Genomic DNA, 23118 nt, shown 5'->3' with positions numbered 1-23118 from the left:
TATCATGATGGCCTTGACGGCTAATTCTCTTCTAGTTTGTACTTGCTCTATCTATTTTGATATTGATCTATCCAATGTCCATCAGTGTGCAATGACGCACCATCTCTTATACAAAACACAAAAACGCCACAGCCAAACGACTGTGTTTTTCCCTCATGGTCAGAGCGGTAACACGTGACAACACACATAATAGCAAAACAAGTAGTCAAACTGTTCTAGTTCTCATGGGTCTGCTACCCGACCAGTATTAGTATGACATCCTGCCATGTCTCTGCCAACCAGTAACTGACTAAAGCTCCCTGTCCTATTTCGGACAATATTGAACAAGCTAAAAACTGTAATCTAATAGTGGCTTCATATCAGATTTGAGGATCTAGTTACACACAGTAGCTGGAAATACAGTGGGGGAAAAAAGTATTTAGTCAGCCACCAATTGTGCAAGTTCTCCCACTTAAAAAGATGAGAGAGGCCTGTAATTTTCATCATAGGTACACGTCAACTATGGCAGACAAAATGAGAATTTTTTTCCCAGAAAATCACATTGTAGGATTTTTAATGAATTTATTTGCAAATTATGGTGGAAAATAAGTATTTGGTCAATAACAAAAGTTTCTCAATAGTTTGTTATATACCCTTTGTTGGCAATGACACAGGTCAAACGTTTTCTGTTTGTCTTCACAAGGTTTTCACACACTGTTGCTGGTATTTTGGCCCATTCCTCCATGCAGATCTCCTCTAGAGCAGTGATGTTTTGGGGCTGTCGCTGGGCAACACAGACTTTCAACTCTCTCCAAAGATTTTCTATGGGGTTGAGATCTGGAGACTGGCTAGGCCACTCCAGGACCTTGAAATGCTTCTTACGAAGCCACTCCTTCGTTGCCCGGGCGGTGTGTTTGGGATCATTGTCATGCTGAAAGACCCAGCCACGTTTCATCTTCAATGCCCTTGCTGATGGAAGGAGGTTTTCACTCAAAATCTCACGATACATGGCCCCATTCATTCTTTCCTTTACACGGATCAGTCGTCCTGGTCACTTTGCTGAAAAACAGCCCCAAAGCATGATGCTTCCACCCCCATGCTTCACAGTAGGTATGGTGTTCTTTGGATGCAACTCAGCATTCTTTGTCCTCCAAACACGACGAGTTGAGTTTTTACCAAAAAGTTATATTTTGGTTTCATCTGACCATATGACATTCTCCCAATCCTCTTCTGGATCATCCAAATGCACTCTAGCAAACTTCAGACGGGCCTGGACATGTACTGGCTTAACCAGGGGGACACGTCTGGCACTGCAAGATTTGAGTCCCTGGCGGCGTAGTGTGTTACTGATGGTAGGCTTTGTTACTTTGGTCCCAGCTCTCTGCAGGTCATTCACTATGTCCCCCCGTGTGGTTCTGGGATTTTTGCTCATCGTTCTTGTGATCATTTTGACCCCACGGGGTGAGATCTTGCGTGGAGCCCCAGATCGAGGGAGATTATCAGTGGTCTTGTATGTCTTCCATTTCCTAATAATTGCTCCCACAGTTGATTTCTTCAAACCAAGCTGCTTACCTATTGCAGATTCAGTCTTCCCAGCCTGGTGAAGGTCTACAATTTTGTTTCTGGTGTCCTTTGACAGCTCTTTGGTCTTGGCCATAGTGGAGTTTGGAGTGTGACTGTTTGAGGTTGTGGACAGGTGTCTGTTATACTGATAACAAGTTCAAACAGGTGCCATTAATACAGGTAACGAGTGGAGGACAGAGGAGCCTCTTAAAGAAGAAGTTACAGGTCTGTGAGAGCCAGAAATCTTGCTTGTTTGTAGGTGACCAAATACTTATTTTCCAACATAATTTGCAAATATATTCATTAAAAATCCTACAATGTGATTTTCTGGAATTGTTTTTCTCAATTTGTCTGACATAGTTGACGTGTACCTATGATGAAAATTACAGGCATCTCTCATCTTTTTAAGTGGGAGAACTTGCACAATTGGTGGCTGACTAAATACTTTTTTTCACCACTGTAGTTGACGTGTACCTATGATGAAAATCACAGGCCTCTCTCATCTTTTTAAGTGGGAGAACTTGCACAATTGGTGGCTGACTAAATACTTTTTCCCCCACTGTAAGATAGCAGGAGAAGCCAAGGCTTTGATGATAATGCCAACAGCAAATTACACAGCTATTATCCTCTCCTTCTGAAGCAATGGTGTTTTATTTAGTATTAGGGAGTGGTAACACAGATGTAATGGTGTTTTATTTAGTATTAGGGAGTGGTAACACAGATGTAATCAAGATTATGTCAGACAGATTTGGATCATACTACACTACATCAAGATGAAAGAGTAACAATTCAATTTCATGTTACAATACCTTACAAAATAATCATTGCTAATTGTTTTTTACACCAGGATTGAGATGTATTTCCTTCACATGGATTCTGAGAAAGCTAACCTACATTTGAGACCATTAATAGGAGTTGACAGTCACAGTTTACACAGTCCTCTCCTTTACACAGTCCTCTCCTTTACACAGTCCTCTCAGTGACCGGCCCTTGAATAGCCCGCCATGGGGAATGAAAGCTTCCGAAACTGTGTAAAGGAGAACCACAGAAGTGCCTAATGAGACTGTCACTAATTGTGCTGCCCTCAGTGCTCCCGCTACTGGAATGCTGATTAAGCAGATATGTCTCATTGCAGGGAAAAGCATTCTTCAGATATCAGCTATTCTATTCAGCTTCCTATAACACAGTCCTTCAAGAGCAGGAACTAAGCCACTAATTCAGAGTACAGGTAAGGTGAGCATTTCACCCTATCCTATTTTCACCTGAAACCAGAAAGTGAACCATCCCCACTGCCAACTAACCCATCTCTCCACCCCCCACAGCATCTCACCATGTTCAGTCCCTCCCACTGCAGCCTATGTAAACAACGAGGACAACAGTGGTGTAAAGTACTTAAGAAGAAATGCTTTAAAGTACTACTTTAGTCATTTTTGGGGGTATCTGTACTTTAGTTTACTATTTATATTTTTGACAACTTTTACTTCACTACATTCCTAAAGAAAATAATGTAGTTTTTACTCCATACATTTTCCCTGACACCCAAAATGTATTAGTTACATTTTGAATGCTTAGCAGGACAGGAAAATTGTCAGATTCACACACTTAGATTTTTGGTTAAGATGGAGACGTGAATCCAACATATCAATTATTAATTTGCAGACAAACTGGAAATAAAGCCAGACTAAACCAGTGGCACAGATGGAGCTATCCAAGCAAAAGATACATCTCCTTCAAATGTTGATATTTGAGTGCATTGACAACCGAACACAATTCAATATCACAAAATATCATTACATTTGAAATCAACCAGAGCTTGAAACCCTAGGCCCATTGTACTGTCTATTTTTTGTTGAATTCTGGGTTGAATTGAAACAATAACTGTTGATAACATTGCAAATGCTATATAGGCCTAAACAGCATCAATGATGTTATATGAGTGATAAAGTATGGTCACATTTAATTTGCTCTGTTAAACCTACCCTTTGAAATGACTTCGATAGCAACAGTGAATCTATACTGAATAAATATACAAACGCAACATGTAAAGTGTTGGTCCCATGTTTCATGAGCTGAAATAAAAGATCCCAGAAATGTTCCATACACACAAAAAGCTTATTTCTCTCAAATTTGTTTACATCCCTGTTAGTGAGCATTTCTCCTTTGCCAAGATAATCCTTCCACCTGACAGAAGATGTGCAGTTTTGTCACACAACACAATGCCACAGTTCTTCCATGGCCTGCATACTCACCAGACATGTCACCCATTGAGCATGTTTAGGATGCTCTGGATCGACGTGTACGACAGCATGTTCCAGTTCCCACCAATATCCAGCAACTTGGCACAGCCATTGAAGAGGAGTGGGACAACATTCCACAGGCCACAATCTACAGCCTGATCAACTCTATGCGAAGGAGATGTGTTGCGCTGCATGAGGCAAATGGTGGTCACACCAGATACTGACTGGTTTTCTGATACACGCGCCTACCTTTTTTTAAAGGTATCTGTGACCAACAGATGCATATCTGTATTTCCAGTCATGTGAAATCTATAGATTAGGGCCTAATTAATTTATTTAAATTGACTGGTTTCCTTATATGAACTGTAAAATCCTAGAAATTGTTGCATGTTGCATTTATATTTCTGTTCAGTGTATTTCATTTTTCAGGTGGAGATCCCTCAACAATCATTCTCATGATAGCACATCGGTAGTAGTCAGTGATAAATAATATAGCGAAGCAGGGCTTGGTTAAAACCCTGGATGGGAGACCAAAGGGTAACTGTAGATATATAAATTCTCCAGTAGGAGGTGCTGCCCAGCCTATTTTTTTCTTTTTCTTCTAATAGTGGACATAACTTTGAAGATCTGACGTTGTTTTAAAGGTATTCTACATATTTTATACAAGGTTGGTCTGTTGGAATTTGGTTACCATGATGACATAATCCTGTGATTGAAATTTCACCCTCAAAACAACAGTTTTGATGACTTTTTCAAATCCAATGTATTTTCCACATCACAACACATTGACAAATTACATTGGAACAATGTTGATTCAACTAGTTTGTGCCCAGTGGGTTGGCTGGGAATGAGAGTCCTTTCTCCCTCAAAGGAGAGGAGACATGAGAGATCAGGTTCTTCCAGCTGCAGTAGAGCCTGTTGGCCCAGTGATCCATCCTGACAGAGCTGGAAAGCATATGCCGTGTAGACATCGAGTGTCTTGCACTATAAAGTTAAAATGAGGACAGCACTAGATTCTTGGCATGTAGCCTAGTCTGATGTTTCACGTCGAGGCCTTCACCTAGCAAAACATCCGTCTGTGGACTACAGGGGAATCCATCACCAACCAACTGGGAGGACTGCCATTATTTAATTGCCAGGACTTAACTGTCAAACACCAGAAAACATATGGCTCTAATCATATCTCAATGCAAAACATGGTTTTATTTCTAATGGGAGGGAAGCATACCTCTTTTAGAATTGTTTTACAATGTTCTGCCCTTGGACAATTGGATAAGGCAGAGATAAGTTGGGTGGATACTGAATGATATACAGTAAAATTACAACATTGTCCTCAAATGAGAGTTTATGTCTGACACTCAAGGTCACTTCTGTGGAAACTTGATATCCACCTTTCTCTCGTATGTCACAAGTCTTGGAGATATGACAATGTGAGACAACTTGTGTAAATACATGTTGAAACATATAACCACTGGTTGCAGCCCCTCCGCCTTGCCCTCCACTCAACCCCTCAAGACAGCTCACGTCCATGACACACCCATCCATAAGAGGTGCACTCTTGTTCATAACAGACCATCTCCTCTGCCTGCCTGCCTACAGTGCAGTGAGAGGAACTGTTCCATTGGTTACTTGGTTCTTCCACCCCTGTGGGGAGCCAGCTGTAAATTAAATCCTGGACAATGATCTGTTCTGTCCTGGTTTCAACCCTCACATTCTTTTCCAGATTTCACCTCGACTTCACCCTTCCTAGCAAATAAGCTTTCTTATTTGAATGTATTTCTGCTAAATGACAATGTAAAAAATAAAATAAATAAAAACTGGCCATGTTAACCCATATACACATGAAAATAAGGCTAGTCAGAGGTTGGTCTCAGCGCAGTCAGAATTTCTGCCATCATGGTTAATGGGGTGACGGTAGCTCTTTAGAGTCAGTTAAAATTAGTCTACAGCAGATCCATTCAAAAATGTTCCACTGTTTGTCCAGGTGTTATGGCATGAGCCCATGGCTGGAACAAAGCAGTATGAGAGGGAGCAGGCGGAAACAGCAGGGTCAGTGAGTAACCTGTGGAGGAAGAAACTGTGGTGTATATCTGAGATCAGAGGCATGGAAGCCCTGGGAGAATCTCACACATGCCCAGAGTAACACTGTTTGAAATACAACCTTGAGTGCTACAAGCCTTTAAAACCACTGTAGCCTAAAATATATAATTTATATAATTCAGCTTATCATAGCAAAGCAGCATTCATTTAGTGGTCAGCATGTTTACAGTTCAGACTCAAGGACAAAACCATCAACCTGAACATCAACAAAACACCTAAATCTTCAACCTATGGCTTTTCATCCAGAGGCATTCAGTACTGGCATCTGGTCAAGGTGAGAGGGCCATCTACTGTATATACAAGATAACTACAATTAGTCAAAGATGGCTTAAAAGTTCATTCTATTCAGCACATTTAGGCTACAGAAATCAATCATGTGTAGCGCATAATGTGAACAAAGACAACATAAGTGAGGAAAGTTTCATTACGAGATGCCTTTATTGTACTTTTTGGAATCCAGTGACACAGACGCGGGAGAGTCCCGCCCTTCCCTTCTCACTCGTAGCCGGAGGAAGGCCTAAGGGGGAACGTACCGTCATCTCACTTATATTCTTAAATTAAACAGCGATATAATAGAACAACACACCCAGGTGCATTTCCACAGACCAGACGACATGCATTCAAGGGACTTAGAAACCACAGCGACTCCGGTCACACACAGCTCCATCTCAAAGGAAACGACGACAAAACAAACTCACTTAAAAAGTCTGCAAACTCTCCCTGTGGTCCACGATCAGTCTGCTAATCAAACCCTGTCCACCTTGATCACTTTCAGGAGAAATCAACAAGGCAAAAATACATACAGTCCTGCTATTCATACTAGGATTGCCTGCTTAAATATGTAAGTGGTAATTTTTTTAAATACTTTTTTATATTTTTTATTGATGGTGTATTTTAATTATGGAATACATTTGTCTCACTAAAAATCAGCTCATCTAGGTAAAAGTAGGCCCCTCTCCACTGGCTTGCCACCCTGCTATAGAATCTAGGTAAAATATATAAGTTCCAGTCGAGGGTCTCAGTGGGCCGTTGGTCCTCGCAGAACAGGAGTGGTTCAGTTCAGTCCTCCTCACTGCCGCTGGCCGAACCCGCCTGGAACAGAAGAACGAAGACAGAACACTTAATCCTTCAACCCAATACAACACAGCTTGTTGATCACCAGTATAGTCTACTGTAGACACTTAAGAAAACATTTCTGAAAACTGCCAATTAAAATTGTAAGTGTTTAAGACAATTAAAATAAAATACAGCTGGTCTGAGTTACATAACACATTAATCAGTGTTGCTAGACATCCTTCAGTGCAAAGAGCTTAGCAGAGGTCACAACCTCAGTCAGGACAGTAGACAGCTTTGAATGCAAGCTGAAATTGACAGTTTAAGTAGTGTCTCAATGTGTGTGTGTGTGTGTGTCTTACCTCTTCCTGTTCCTCCTCGCTGTCGTCATCGCTCACCACAGGTTTGGCCCGGGAGCCACGGCCCCTCCGGCGCTGGCCCTTCCCTCTGCCCTCCTTCTCCTTCCTCCCCAGCTTTATCTTCACCTTCACTGAACGAGCTGAAAGAGAGGGAGAGAGAGAAAGAAAGAGAAGCATGGATAGAAATCCATGAGTATACAATTCTTTAAAAAGGACATTAGTTCAACATATTATTCAATAGTTTAAAGGGGCAATCTGTGATTGCTACATCTATTTTTGGACTTTTAAATTAATGATATACACCCATTGATTCTTGAAGAATATAAGTTATAAATGCCTCATGAGCTTAGTTAAATTGTCACATCCCACCAGAACCCAAAATATAATCTTGTTTTACTCCTTTGTAAACAATGTGATTGTAAACAAACACTCCTTGCATCCTTAGCTCAGTCTTGAGAGTGGTTTCAACAGCCCCATCAGTCAGCTATTTACCAGACACTGTCGGGGGGAGGCTGGGACGCGTTGTTGTTTGAATGGCAGATTGCCCTTTTAACAGTGGACTATGACACTAAGTGCATATGTAAATACTGTAACACTCACATTCAGACTCAGAGCCTTCGTCCACCTCCTCCTCATCTTCCTCACTGTCCTCTCCCTCGCTCTCCTCCTCCTTCTCCTTTTCGATCTTCTGCCTGACGCTGGTAAAGACTGACTGCAGCACGATGGAGTCCTCATAGATCTGGGGGGTGAGCGACGCCACAGAGAAATATATAAGATGTCAGCAGCAGGTGCACAGGCTACTGTGACATTTCTTCAGAATATGAGAGGTTCCATTCGATTCACCATAAAGGTTGTGACAAGTCTCCTCGGATCTGTAAAACAGGCCCTCCATACTCCAGCCCCCCCACAGCGTTATCTTATCATGCTCAACAACAATGGTCCCCCCTCCCCTCACTCTCTCCATGTTGCCAGACACTCACCAGAGAGCCCTCCAGGTTGAAGGTCTGGGCATTGCTACAAAGCAGCATCACATCCTTCTCCAGGTCATTCAGGCTGCGGTACTTATGGTTGCGGATCCTCTCCTGGAGGGGAACAGAAGAGAGGACATCAGAATATGAAATCAGACCAGCACAACACAGGATAGAGAAGATCAGGACTGGACAGCTAGATGTGACTTATAAGTCCCCTAACCTCCCATATGCACAGTTTTACTGAATGCGATACCCTGGTCTTATAACCGATATATTAATGGGTTAGCGCCATACCTTAATCTTCCTGAAGTCAACAGGCTTGCGGATGAGCTCGTAGTACTCGGGCAGCTCCTTGCGGGAGGGCAGCTGGATGAAGACTTCACTCAGCTGGCGCCCATTGCTTCTGTGAAATAGGGGAACAGGGAAACTCAGGGCTTAGTCCACCTCAACATGCTCTACTCTGACCATTACATGACAAAGTAGGTTGTCAGTGTGTTTGTGTATGTTGCATGTGCTGACATTCACTGAGTTGTCATCCAGACATAGGAGCCCACCAACTCACCCGTCCTTGTACTTGATGACAGTGTCCACCACCTTCTTCATCTTCTTGGTGAGGGAGGGGGGGTTAGGGGACAGTTTTTCAGCCGGGGGGCGTCCGCGTTTCTTGGCCTTCTTGACCTCTTCGTCCTTGTCACGGCTGCGACCGCCGCCACCACCACTGGAGCTGGGTGTGGCAGGGCCGGGCATGTCGTCACGGTCTCGCTTGCGCTTCCGGGTCGTCTTCTTGTGACGCACCTCCTCCTCCAGGTCCTCCAGATTACCGTCCTCTATGGCCTGTGGGAGGGGGAACCACACATCTGCATTACAGGTCATAGACCATATATTTCAGTCATAGGACATTCAATTATTAGCTACAACTACAACAGTTGGATAGCTGACCTTGAGCCACTGCTTCTCTGTGAGTGAGTCGCTGTAGTCCACCTCCTTGCGCTGGCGAGAGCCGCGACCAAATATCTTCTCCTCCTCCTCCTCACAGGTGAGCCTCTCCACCTCGGCATCATCCTTTATGATCCAGGTGGGCAGCTCGTCATCCTCCATCAAACGGGGCTTCCTCTTGGGGTTGCGGGCGTCCTCACGGCGCCGGTCCAGGTCCATTCGCTGGAGGGGAGAGGGGGAGGTACAGTGTAAGAAAAGAGAAAAACGGTTGAGGTTGTGTCAAAGTCTACAGGGCAGTCTTCAGTCTGGAGATTGACAGTCAAGCCTCCAGTTGCCTCAAGCAAGACTCAGACTACATTACTGTAAATCTTGAAGAATTTTGGGACTGACCATGAACTGGTCAAACTCCTCCTCGCTCCTGGCAATCATCTGGTTGACGGTCTCGTCATCAGGCACCTCGTCCTCCTCCTGTAGACAATAGAAAGGGTGAGCACAGGGCAGAGGGCTATTAGTGGTGCCTCAGAGCCACGTCTCTGAACTAGAATTCTTGAATGCTTATCAGTTACGTAAGTATCATATAAAGTGCAATGTAACATGTAGCAGATGTCATGTATTGGAGTGAATATCCTACAATAGGTGTGATGCATACTTATACCAATAAACTGCTGCTCCTACTAACTGTCAAGTATAGATAGAACAGACATCCAGCTAGGTATTGGGGAAAATGTGTTTAAAAAGTCAGAAAAGGCTACTATGTTATTGAAAAGGAGCTTCATTAAATAAAACAAATATGGTTACACATTTTTTTTTTAAGACAAAGCAGGAAAAGGAGAAAAAGAGGGCAAACCTAAAAAAAGGAACCGCCCCTAAATCCAGAAGGTATTTTAGTCCCCTGTAGCTCAGTTGGTAGAGCATGGCGCTTGCAACGCCAGGGTTGTGTGTTCGTTTCCCACGGGGGGCCAGTATGAAAAACGTATGCACTCACTAACTGTAAGTCGCTCTGGATAAGAGCGTCTGCTAAATGACTAAAATGTAAAAGGTAGGGAGAAGGAGGGAACAAAGTAAAGAAAGAGATTAAACGGTAGGGTGGCGTGTGGGTGGTTGGTAGTGTGGTGGACGGTCATGATCACACCCACCAACGCCCCCCCAGCGCGCCAGCCCCCCGGGGCCCCGACCTCGTCCTGTTCCTCATGCTCCAGGATGGCCTGCAGGAAGGCACGGCGCTCGTGACTTGACGACTTCTGGTCGAACATGCCGGCCTGGATGACCTTCTGGTCCACGTTCAGCTTGTACTTGGCTGCCGCCAGGATCTTCTCCTCCACACTTTGAACGGTGCAGAGACGCAACACACGCACCTCGTTCCGCTGCCCAATACGGTGGGCTCTGTCCTGGGCCTGCAGGTCCTGTACAGGGGAGGGAGAGAGAAAGAGAGGTGTGAGAGACTGGAGTTAGGGGGAGGGCAGGACATGGGAGTTGGCTATGTTACCTAACAAAATCACCTAAATAGCCACTAATCCTAGCTGTTTTCTAAATGTACATCTATATCAATAACTCCAGTGAGATTTCTAGATCATAATACTACAGTGAACAGTAGAGGGTAATGAGCTGTACCTGATGTGGGTTCCAGTCTGAGTCAAAGATGACCACGGTGTCAGCAGACTGCAGGTTGAGGCCCAGCCCTCCGGCCCTGGTGCTGAGCAGGAACACAAAGTACTGAGAGGCTGGGTCATTGAAGGTCTTCAAAAGCATCCCACGATCCTCAGCCTTGGTGGTTCCTATGGAGACAAAGACCAATGGTGTTAGTTACGAGTTTCCACAGGACAACAGTAGGAGGGATATTTACATTTTAGTCATTTAGCCGACGCTCTTATCCAGAGCGACTTACAGTTAGTGAGTGCATACAGTTTCATACTGCAAATATGCAAATAACATGAGCTCAGCTTGTGATCGTACATCAGCCTCCCCACATCACAAAGTTGAGCCATTGTGTTCTAGTAAACTGCATAGTGTAAGTACAAAACAAATCCTACACATAGTACTGTATTTCTCATAGTACAAAATACTTCTGGAATTTGTCTTGAATTCATTTTCCCAGCACCAAGCTAAATAACTCTCCTGTTCCTGCCTCTCACCGTCCAGACGCAGGTACTTAAAGTTGCGCCAGCCAAAGTAGTCCTCCATGATGGTCATGGTGGAAGTCATCTGACAGAAGAGCAGGACCTTGTGGTTGGTGACCCTCAGCTTGGGCAGGATACGGTCTAGCAGCTCAAACTTCCCAGCGGCGCGGTACAGGTCAGGTCTGGAGGGAGCAGGGGACAAGAACAGAGGGGTGATGAGGAAACACACCACACATAGTAAGGTCAACCACAACACCGTGAAGCATCAACATGTAATATTAGCAGATGCTTTGCTTACCCCGACACTACGCCTCCAGTGAATCCCAAATGCTCAGAGAAGGACTCCTGTGAACAGACGAGTCACAACTATTCGGTTAAAATGAAAAGCTTCAACCACAATCTTATACTTCAGTCAACATCTCTTCTCAATTCATGGAAGGGTTGAGGTAGGGCCTTGCACTGTACCTCGATCTGCTGGAACATGTAGGGATGGTTACAGATCTTCCTCAGCTGCATGATGGTGTTCATCAGGGTCTTCGTGCCTCCTTTACCCTGAAACACACAATAAAAGATAAAAGTGCACTTAGTCATCCTGTAGTACCCATCTAAACAGCCCAGTATAACTGACCCCCAGTCAGTTGTTAGGGGGCATATGGAGAGCAATGAGGGGGTTCTCCACTCCTCCTTACCTTCTTGTCTTTCTCAGAGCCGTCGGTGAGCAGCACTCCCTTAGCCTGCATGTGTCTGTACAGCACTCTCTGCAGGGCCGACATGTCACACTTGATCACATACTCCACCTGGGAACACACACACAGGGAGAGAACAGGTTAAAACATTGCATTGATTGGACTGATATGAGTTTAAATGACTGAAAGGATCGATTGATTGATGTTTATTGTCCAAGTGATTGAGAGGAGTCAGACCTTCTCAGGCAGCTGGGACTCCACTTCCTTCTTCAGTCTGCGCAGCAGGAAGGGGCGGAGCACTTTGTGCAAACGACGGATAATCAGGATGGTCTCTTCCTCGTTCAGATCCACCTAGGGTCGAGAGAGAGCGGGGTAAGAGTCCAGCCATGATGACCCCAATGTCTCCAAAACACACCACTCCAGAGCCCTGACTAACTCACCTTCTCTCCGGTCATGGCGAAGGGGGCATTGAACCACTGCTCGAAGGTTGTGCAGGACTTGAAGATGGTCGGCAGCAGGAAGTTGAGCAGAGCCCAGAGCTCCGGCAGCTTGTTCTGCAGCGGGGTGCCGGTCAGCAGAAGACGCCGCGGGGCCAGGTAGTGGGTGTTCAGAACCACAGTCAGCTTACAGTGGTGGTTTTTCATACGGTGGCCCTCGTCCACTATCATGTACTTCCAGCGCAGCTGAGAGGGAACGAGTACAGTGGCGTTAGAAGATGAAATTGAGGTTTCCATAGGTTTACCTGTCTGACTAGGGCCATTTCTAAGGCACGAGTCAATGTATTTGTGTACTATTGCTCAGGATGATTTGAAGAAGTGGGTCCCTACCTTAGCCAGCACTTGCTTGTCTTTGATGATGTACTCGTAGGTGGTGAGCAGCACGTTGAACTTGCCGCTGCGCAGGATGGGTAGGAATGCGCGGCGAGCTTGTGGAGAGCCCTACACAGAGACATACCAGAAAACACATCAACTTTACATCTACAGTACACTATAATCAAAGAATATTCACGTCCATGCAGAGCACCTACTACGACATTGTCAAACAAACTTCACCCTGGAAGAGGCTTTGAAAGGGGCTACTCACTTTGTAAGATACTTTTACCACAGTTGGAGCCCACTTATCAAACTCGTACACCCAGTTGGACAGAGTCCTGAAAACAAAGACGGGAGATAAATTGATAAACATATATTTGCTCTGTCCACCTCAAGTCGCACTGACACGGCACAAGGCAAATATATCCATGACCGTGGAAAATACCCATAACAGCCCTTTCAGACTTTTAAAATCACAGGTGAACATCTCGATTGAAACTACAGAAATGCTGCAGCAGTCCAGGTCCATAATGGAGTTGTGAAGTGACTAGAGCGGAAAGGAGAGGCACTCACGAAAGGGGCACGATGATGAGGAAGGGGCCGTTGATGCGCTTGTGCTCCATGAGGTATGTGATGAGGCCGATGGTCTGGATGGTCTTGCCCAGACCCATCTCATCAGCCAGGATCCCGTTCAGGTTGTTGTTGTAGAGAGACACCAGCCACTCCAAGCCCTTGATCTTAGAGGAGAAAGGGACACAAACCAGTCATTCTACTGTCTCACATTGTTATCACGTGTGCATGGCTCTGGTAATACGTCATCTTCTTTTTTGACACGTTACTTCTTGTAAGCACTGTGAAAAGGTAATGAAACACTACAGCATGCATCGAGTATGGGAAATCATGTTATTGTGATGATGTGGGTAGACTGGGTACCTGGTAATGTTTGAGCTGCCCGTTGACCAGCAGTGTGGACTGTTTGTCCACCGTCTCAGTGACGGCGTGGGCCACAGCGTAGTAAGACTGCAGACCTCGGGCGAACGCCGCCTCTGCACTGTTATACTCATCATCCACATCCTGCTTGGCTCCCTCGATGATGTAGCGGACGTCGACCTCGGACACGTCCTCTGTGTCAGGGTCTGGTATCTTCTTTTTCTCCTCGGTGGGAGCCTGGGAGGGCTGGGGCTCCTCCTCTTCCTCCTGAGGGGTACGGAGCAAGAGGATTACTCAGATACAGACGCCACACAGCCTGGCTCAAATTGTCTCAGCCAAGGTCAAGTCAAAAGACATGTTATCTCATCTGAATAAAATATGCTTTATGGAGACTAGAACACGGCTTGTCCCATGAACTGGTCAGGATTAAGATTAATCTGGAAAATATCTCTGTTTCAGTAAAGATATTTACAGCACAATATGTTTTCATTTACATTAATATAAGCTTTATATTACACAATGCAGAGAAAGGGTTACATTAGTTTGAGCTTGGCAATTGGCCTAGTTTCTGATAGCCCAAGGCAAGAGTGGTACGCCTCTGAACACAGACTCCACACGCAAGGTCTCTTCCACGGCGGTCTGCTTACATTTATTTAAAGCGACTAGAGGAATACGATATACATATATTAGAGGGGATAGTGGGGGGTTAGGAGAGAGCATTGTGGTCTCTGTAAGCCACATACCTCCTCTTCCTCTGAGCCACTGTCCTCACTGTCTGAACGAGGAGCCACTTCATACCTGCAGGAGAAAGGTTAAAATGATTAGTTGTGATGCCATTGTTTTGAGATGACAGTGTTTATGTACTTATGGCTATGCAATAGTGTGAAAGGCATTTAGATTGGAATAGGATGAACATTATACAAAAGGAAAATGGTATTTCATATTCATCAGGCTCTCGTGTCATTATTCCCACAATCTAGGTGTCTGGGTAAACAAGTGTGTCTCCTAGCTAGCTGTGTTTTAACTGACCCAGGGTTCATCTCCAGCCAGGTGTCCAGCTGGCCAGCCCGGGGCGCGTCCAGACCCGTCAGGATCTTCCCACTGTCTACATGGATCACCTTCACAGGTAGGTCACTCATCTGACTGGTCTCATCCAGAGGCTGAGAGTGGAAGAGGGAGTGAGTGAGAAATTGACTGGAAACTGTGTGATATACTACCTGCCAATATGACCATTTCATGGTCAATTAAACAAGTATTCCTGTGGCCTTGTGAAAAACAGTACAACCCTGCTGCAGGGAGCCTGGAAACAATGATACCTTTCAGTTTCTTATCAACACATCATGAGGCAAATGGCCTTTTACCGGACATTAAAACGAAGGTCCTATTAGCTAAATGTTGAGGTGATGGGGCTTACATTCGTTCATTGTACTGTTCTTCATGAACTAATGGCAGAGAAGGTGACTTTGTAAGAACGTTTGGGGGGAAATTATTGTATGGATTTTATCAGACCAAATCTGTCACTGATCTCAAAATATTGTTTCTATCCCAAACCCAGTTCTGAGCAACAACTCACCTCTCCATCGGGTCCCAGGGCAGGAGGCTGGCCCTCTGCACTCTCTGGCTTCTAGGGAACATGGACATCAGTTTATCATATTGCATCATAGGCTCAACAAGGGGCTGCATATCGCAGTAAAAAACAAGGTAACACAATACAACAAATGGAACTTCAGAAAGATGCACTTTCAACATTTGTCCTTGGCCTCATTCTTCACCTTCTTCTTTTTCTTCTTCTTCTTCTTTTTCTTCTTGTCCTTGAGGGCCTGATCAGCCTTGTGGGCTCTGACCAGATCGGTGAGGTTGGCCACATACTCGTCCGTCTGCTGCAGAAGGTAGGCCAGACGCTTGTCTTTCTTCTGGTCAATGAGTTTACGGTAGCCCTCCTCATCTTCAGCCTAGGGAAGGACACACACATTGACGACAGGTGTTAGAGGCACTGGGTGTGAGACTAGATATACGGCTATTTAACAGTGCATGTGTAACCGTGCAGCTGTGTAGTCCCTCACCATCAGCCTCCTCATCCTCTCCTTCTCAATGCGCTCGTTCTCTTTCTTCTGCTCGCGCTCAGTGTTGGCGTGGTATGTGGCCACGGCTTTGGTGGCCTTCTGGAGCTTGGCTGTGATGGAGCGGTGGTACTCCTTGAAGTCTTTAGCATGCTGCAGGATGCTGTTAAGGTATTCCTATACAAAAACATCAGAATATGAGTGTCTATACAATACAACGCAAAGCACTGGAGGTCTTACAAGGATGTGAGGATCACCTGACATCTAGGTGTTGAATTTTAGTCCCGACCCCTCTGTGTACCTGGTGTTTCTGTCGTCGTTTGCGCTCCTGTTCGATCTTCTGTTGCTTCTCCAGTTTCTCTGTGATGCGGGCCTCGCGGAGGGACTGGCGCTTGCTGCGCTTGTAGGCCTTAGCGTTGAGGGCTGTCTCCAGGGCCGTGTCACGACGCATACAAACCACCACCTCCTGACGCAGCTGTCTCTGGAAATTTAGCAGCCTCAAGGCTTTGAGCTCGATGTTGGCTTTGGTGCGCAGGTCTCCGGCCAGAGACCCTGGTAGATGCTCCAGCTCCTGGATACGGTGGGTGATACGAGCCTGCAGCCTGTACTCTCTCTCCTGGAGGATCTCCACTGGGTCCAGGCCACGGGGCTTCTGGATGGGTGTGATGCGGTTCTGTTTCTGGTGCAGCACCATGGGTGGGGGCTGGGAGGGCTGCCCAGGGGACTGGGTCTGAGGGGGCATGACCGGGGAGGCAGCCGGGGGCACGGAGGGGGGAGCAGGGGAGGGTCTGCCAGTGGGCTGAGGGGGAATCAGCTTCTGGGGGGCACTGGATGGAGCAGCAGCATTCACCATGGGCCCTAGAACATATGGCATTGAAGGAGTTATTAGTTCTACCATTCCACAGTGTTTTGGTGTACTGATTATCTGTCTAATGTGTGTGTATTTCTTGTGATAGGTCTGGTGAAATTATCAGCACAGGAAAGAGAAGAACATGGCTAGAAACACTACAGACTAGTGCCCTCTCACACACAGGTGAATCACTGCCCAGGGGTCAAGATGAGGCTCACCTTCGGGCCATTGTTTAGGGGGTCCGTTGGTGGGCTGGCCCTGCATACCAGGGGGAACACCTGAGGGTCCTGGAGGAGGCATGTTGGGGCCTACCATTCCTGCAAGATGACAGGGGACATTAGATATGATCAGACACTGCCTGGCCATTCATGTCTACTGAAGTCTAGTTAATGTAGAAAATGGTGCCTGAACCGAGAGCATGTGTTCAAGTTTCACCACCAGGGGTCCCTGTTCAGCATTCAAATTATTTATTTTATTTGTTTGAGAAGGACAGCATTTGTGTGTGATTGACCGTAATTATGTGCATTTATGTATAATTCATAGGGTTGCAAAACTCATTGACAGGCAGTGTAGCATAACCTTGCATGTGCCCACCCCACTCACCAAGAGGTCTGTTGTAGTGTGCTGGTGGCTGTCCGGGCCCCGCCCCAGGCCCTGCTCCGGGCCCAGAGGAAGGGGGCATATTGGGCATCCCTGGCTGCTGCATCCCTGGCATGGGCCTCTTGCCCTGCACGGCCATCTGCAGGTGGTCTGGCAGGGGCTGGCTGCGAGCCAGCATCTTGTAGGCCATGATCTGGGCCCTGAGCTGGTGCAGCTGGTTTTGGTTGAAGGGGGTGGGTCCACCCGGACCAACCCCGCCTGGCCCAGAAACACCACTCGGACCTGGGACACCACCGCGGTTCTGCTGGCCCATGGCCTGGGGGTCACTGCCCTCCATGGGGACACCTCCTGGGCCGGAGGGCATCATGGGGCCGGGGGGAGGGCCATTGGCTGGCACAGGGCTGGGAGAGTGCTCAGAACCCCCCAGTGGAGAGGGGTAGCCTAGGAAGGAGAGACAACAGCACAGGTGAGAAAAGTCTTCTTCCCTGGGAATGGTAGGGCATGACTGTCCCTTTAATTGAGAACAGTGGGAAACTGATTTGAATGACTAATAAAATGGCTAGATACATTGAAAATGGATGCTAATAGACCAGAAGAAATGTTAGCCAAATTGCCAAATATTAGCCAAAACCAAAATGCAGACTGGTATTATGATTATGAGCTGGACTGGCGATACAAACACTTTACAAATCACAGTCTCTAACAGACATGCACACATTACAGCTGAGCCTCGCCCTCTGTCACCAGTCAATACAGGATAGAAGAGTCAACAGAAAAACACCCTCCCCTGTGTTACAGTATTTCAACAGCCCCTCTGTCTCTCTCTCCTTGGTGGCTGACTGTTTTTGTAGCAGACAGCTGCCACCTTCATTGTCTGAAAGAGGAAGCTTCATGCCCCGCCCCTCCACTGAGCGTCTGCTGCTCACGCTACCCAACAAAACAACAGAAGCGAAAGAGGAGAAAGTGGCTGGTTGAGTTCACAGTACAAGTACAAGTGCAAGTGCACATGCGTATACACAAGTTAGCGTTCACAGTTCCTCTTTTCGGGGAATTGGCTTTAAAGACAATTGTGCTTAAGCCTAAAATCATAATCACAATTTTAAGATCATATGGAAAGCTAATAAGTTAACCTTTTGTGTTAAGCTCCTTCAATAACCGAGTCAATGTTTCCTCTATCCTCCATGCAATCTAATCTATTCAGTACACCATGGTATGGTACCTTGGGAATGTTGGTCCATGGGGCTAGGAGGGGGTCCCATTCCGATGTGGCCTCCACCTGGTCTCATTCCCATGCCCTTCATCGGTCCGTAGCGAGGGTCGTCAGGCATGCCCTTCTCATGCATGCCTTCCATAGGCTGCGAAAAGACAACACACATCAACACATTGACATAAGCATGTCCTACTTAGATAGCACATACATTTCTTATGTACAGTAAAGGAAGAATAGAATAATGCAATACAATTATCATAAAATGGTACAGCAGACCATTGCAGACATTTTATATACATTACAGTTATGGATATGCCCATTTTCTGTCTTACTTTGTGCATCTGGTGCATGTTCTCCTGAGGATATCCTGAGGGCCCCTGTTGAGGGTGGGGGTGTCCAGAGGCTGGGGGACCTGGGCTGGGTCCCATCATGCTATGAGCAGAGCCCGGGGAAGGGCTGGGGCCCATCATGGCTCCTGGAGAAGGCCCTGGTCCTGGGGAGGGGCCCGGCCGGGGCGTCCCTCCCATGGGGGGGTCCGGGGTGGACATCTCTCAGCTGAGTCTGAGAACGTGAAAGCACCAAGCTCCACTCTGCAGAGAGGACAAATGACAGATGGGTTAGTGACCAGTACTTACAACAAACCAACCCAGCAGTGAGGAGTAAAATTGAGTGCTACTAGTGATTGGGGTGAAGGGGGGGTCGTATTGTTTTGACAATATCGCAATATTTTTTGCTTTAGTTGGCTGTACCTGCACCAAAACTCCAGTATTTTTCCTTCATAGCTTGTTCTCCATTATCTTTTTAAATAGGGAGCCAATTTGTTTTCAGCACTTTTATTCGCATGACCGACCAAAAAAGGTGTTTTCTCATGACTCTTGTCCCTCTGCAGCAGACATATGGTGAGCAATATGTTTGGAAAATCGAATCGCAAACATTGCCGCACAAGGTCGATGTGCGCAAGTTGGTGGCAGAACAAGGGGGATTTCTTATAGAATGCCAGCAAAAAAGCCTCTATTTACATGTTGCTTATGAGTGCATTTCACACTACTTTTGGATTATAATTGGATTTTAAGGCTCGTATGAATATCCTTCTCAATATAATGTTTGTGTCATTATCGGAAATCAACTGCATTATACTTAAACATTTCAACGTCAAGCAGTAAAATGGCTCTTTGGCTAGCTTTTGCTACAGCATTTACCAATGAGCGTTAGCATTCTAGCTAACAACTGATGCATCCAAAATAGTTATTTTGCAAAGACCACAATCAAATATAACATTAGCGACAGTTCAACCAAGAATCAAAACATAATTGTAAGCGTATGAGAACCACAAAAAGTATTTTTTCCCAGAAGTAATAAAAAAGTAAATCTCAGCTATGTTGAATGGGTGCAAATGGCGCTGGTTTTCTTACTGCCACCAAGAGTTGCGCGCATCTGTGCGTAACGCCAGTATGTCGTGTACTGTAAAAGGGTCTATAGAATCACAATAAATATTGTATCGGCAACTAAGTATCGTGAGGTCCCTGACAATTCCCAGCCCAAGTGCGTACCAGACAATCTCTATGTAGCCATCATCCAAAAATTGACTGTGTTCTCTGAGCTTTGGGTTCTCGGATGTGCCCAAATGACCCAATAACAAGATCAAATTCTCAAGATGGTAGCCTTTTTGTAGTTATTTGATTGTATGTTTTTGCTTTAATATGCATGACTGGCACAAATATACACAAGTAGGAATAGACAATAAGTAGAAAATAAGACACTAGACTGGTATTACCTGAAAACACAGCCCACACATCTCCTGAGTTAGTTGATTTGAAAGCCAGTTTCTGCTTCAGTCACAAGGTGGCTCATTTTGTCAAGTTATTAGCCCAAGCATTCTCAACGTAACACAAAAGTGTGAGCGTAGGCAACAACACATCCGCCACGCTGACTCAACACGGGGCCCCTCAGGGGTGAGTGCTTAGTCCCCTTCTGTACTCACTGTTCAGCCGTGCACAACTCCATAATTAACATGGTCCTAACACATCAACACAGTCCCGAAGAAGGCACGACAACGCCTCTTCCCCCTCAGGAGGCTGAAAAGATTTGGCAAGGGCCCTCAGATCCTCAAAAAGTTATACAGCTGCACCATTGAGAGCATCTTGACTGGCTGCATCATCGCTTGGCATCCAAATGCAAGGTGCTACATAGGGTAGTATGTACGGCCCAGTATTACATAATTGGGACCGACCTCCCGGAATTCCAGGACCTCTATACCTACAAGCCATAAGACTGCTAAATAGTTAACCAAATAGCTACACAGACTATCTGCATTGACCCCTTTTAGCACTAACTCTTTTGACTCATCACATAAACTGCTGCTTATCATCTATCCTGTTGCCTAGTCACTTTACCCCTACCTATATGTACATAGCCATCTACCTCAATTTCCTCGTACCCCTGCATGTCGACTCGGTACTGGTACCCCATGTATATAGCCAAGTTATCCTTACTCATTGTGTATTTAGGCTATTCCTCATGTTATTATTTTTATTATTTTTTCTCTATGCATTGTTGGGAAGGGCCCATAATTAAGCATTTCACTGTTAGTCTACACCTGTTCGTTACGAAGCATTTGCTTTGTTTAAAGACACCAATGTTCTGTTTATCTTCAGTTGGTACAGGCCTACCTAAAGACCTCTCGATGATTACATAAAGAGTGGTCTGCCTTTGATAATACAACCCATATCACAAATAAATTATATATTTAATATGATTAATAATTGCACATAGATGTTTGACAGAAATATGCTCTAATGACTAAATATATTTTGCCAGTGTGTGGTGATTGACAGAATGAGGAGAGTTCTTGCTTGGAAACCTTACACAGACGAGGTAATTCAGATGATGCTGCATGCATACAAAGAACCACCATACATTATATTATTATACCATACACTCCCGACAGAGGAAACAACTTTAAGGTAAACATCAACCATGATGTGTGGGTAAAGTTGTCAACATCATGACCGCAGCTGTCGACTTGGCCAGGACATTCATGTTAGTGAGAGTAACGTTATAGCTAGCTATTTCAATGATTGAGAGTGGATCTATTGTCGTTCCTCCTCACTAGAGTTTGAACAGTCATGTCCAAGGAGTGATGCATGCTCTTTGGTGAGACAGTAGCTTGGTACTATAAACACGCAACCGGCGACTTGGCTTAAGCTAGCTGAAGCAAAACACGGATATTTAGCTAACTAGCGAGACGTAGTTGCCGGTTGCAGTTGGTTATCGTAGCAATTTAATTACGGTAGCTAACTGGGTAACGTTAGTTAATTAAAAACTTCGTTAGGTAGTTACAAATAAAGAAACTACTTGCTAAATATATGTATATATAGAAGCTAGCTAATTAACCAGCGTAAAAAAAACAACCAGCAGTTAACGGATGCTAAGCTAATGTGATGTACAGTGTAGTTAGCATCGCTTGACTTGGCTAGAAAGCTAGCTAGTAGTAAAACAACCTCCGTTAGTTCCGTTTACAACATAGGTCAGAAACCATTCACTCATGTGATGGGCTACATTTCATACATTGTTTTCTAGCAACATAAAAAAATGGGTATACAATGAAAACTAAAACACAAAGAAACACTGCCAGACAGTTGGCTAACGTTCGCTAATGGTACGGTCTCTACTAGCCGACCATGCTGTCGTAACAAAATGTATGGTGAGAATTTGGTTATTTTGCTGACTTGGGAAATGCAGCGAGAGAGTAAAAGTTAAATAATCATTTAGTTGATTGATCCAACCTGCATCCCGTACCCCCGCTCTAGCTAGATAGATACATTTACCAAAAACACAATTCATTCATTTCACTCTGCCGCCACTGTCTGCAGACAGACTGATAATGTCGGTCCTGACTACTGTTCCTTCCAACCCAACGATAAACGAAAGGTATTAGAAACTGAAATTACTTATCAATAATCTTAATAAGGATACCATCGACGAAGTCTTAAAAATAAAACTGTTGAATCTGACTCACATTGAAATCACCCTTCGCCGGTAGGTCCTTTCGATTTACAAAGCTAGCCAGAAACAAAGAGCGACCTAGCCTGTTAGCTTTTTTTCCTCTCACCGCCCCCCCCTCCCTTCTCGTGTGATTGTATCGCCAAGGAACGGCCTTCACTACAGCAACAGTGATACAAGAGCGCCCCCCTCTACACGTTCATCCCCCATGAACGACTGGAAAATCAACGCATGCCCAGTCTAGGCCCCATTGCAGAGAGGAATGCGGGCGAAGTATGTCGACGTGGGGGATGGGTGTACAAGTTATTATAGCGCGGCACTATTACATGTAGTAAAATAAGATCATGAGGGATCCAGTCGCTCTGGATAAGAGCGTCTGCTAAATGACTAAAATGTAAATTATAGTAGTCATTGGCAGTAACAATGGAATCAATTGAGCTCCGTTTACATACATTTTACATTTACATTTTAGTCATTTAGCAGACGCTCTTATCCAGAGCGACTTACAGTTAGTGAATACATATATTTTTTTTACTGGCCCCCCGTGGGAAACGCCATGCTCTATCAACTGAGCTACATCCCTGCCGGCCATTCCCTCCCCTACCCTGGACGACGCTGGGCCAATTGTGCGCCGGCCATGAGTCTCCCGGTCG

The 23118-nt window shown here is 45.3% G+C and overlaps 1 protein-coding gene across 2 annotated transcripts; it reads right to left on the bottom strand.

Moving 5' to 3' along the window:
- Positions 1–6290: 6290 nt before the first annotated feature.
- On the bottom strand, positions 6291–22628 carry LOC311104451 (transcription activator BRG1-like). Of its 2 annotated transcripts, none has more exons than XM_084146289.1 (31): positions 22482–22628; positions 18796–19053; positions 18473–18608; positions 17257–17694; positions 16872–16970; positions 16105–16661; positions 15807–15980; positions 15516–15695; positions 15317–15367; positions 14773–14903; positions 14487–14541; positions 13747–14010; positions 13387–13550; positions 13085–13151; positions 12829–12939; positions 12442–12684; positions 12239–12352; positions 12005–12112; positions 11781–11867; positions 11614–11660; positions 11331–11497; positions 10810–10973; positions 10335–10601; positions 9589–9666; positions 9202–9420; positions 8825–9096; positions 8557–8665; positions 8272–8373; positions 7892–8030; positions 7295–7431; positions 6291–6971 (listed from the first exon to the last, which is right to left on the bottom strand). In XM_084146289.1, exons 2-31 carry the CDS (start codon positions 19009–19011, stop codon positions 6939–6941), a joined length of 4929 nt encoding a protein of 1642 aa, XP_084002415.1. In that variant the 5' UTR covers positions 19012–19053; positions 22482–22628; the 3' UTR covers positions 6291–6938. The 2 variants fall into 2 exon arrangements, with proteins under 2 accessions (XP_084002415.1, XP_084002416.1); XM_084146290.1 differs by having other exon boundaries at positions 15317–15364.
- Between the last annotated feature and the right edge of the window lie 490 nt (positions 22629–23118).

Source organism: Coregonus lavaretus (genome assembly GCF_964263955.1).
Source record: "Coregonus lavaretus genome assembly, chromosome: 28".
In the NCBI taxonomy this organism is placed as follows: Eukaryota; Metazoa; Chordata; class Actinopteri; order Salmoniformes; family Salmonidae; genus Coregonus; species Coregonus lavaretus.
This window is presented reverse-complemented; position numbering and strand designations above follow the sequence as displayed.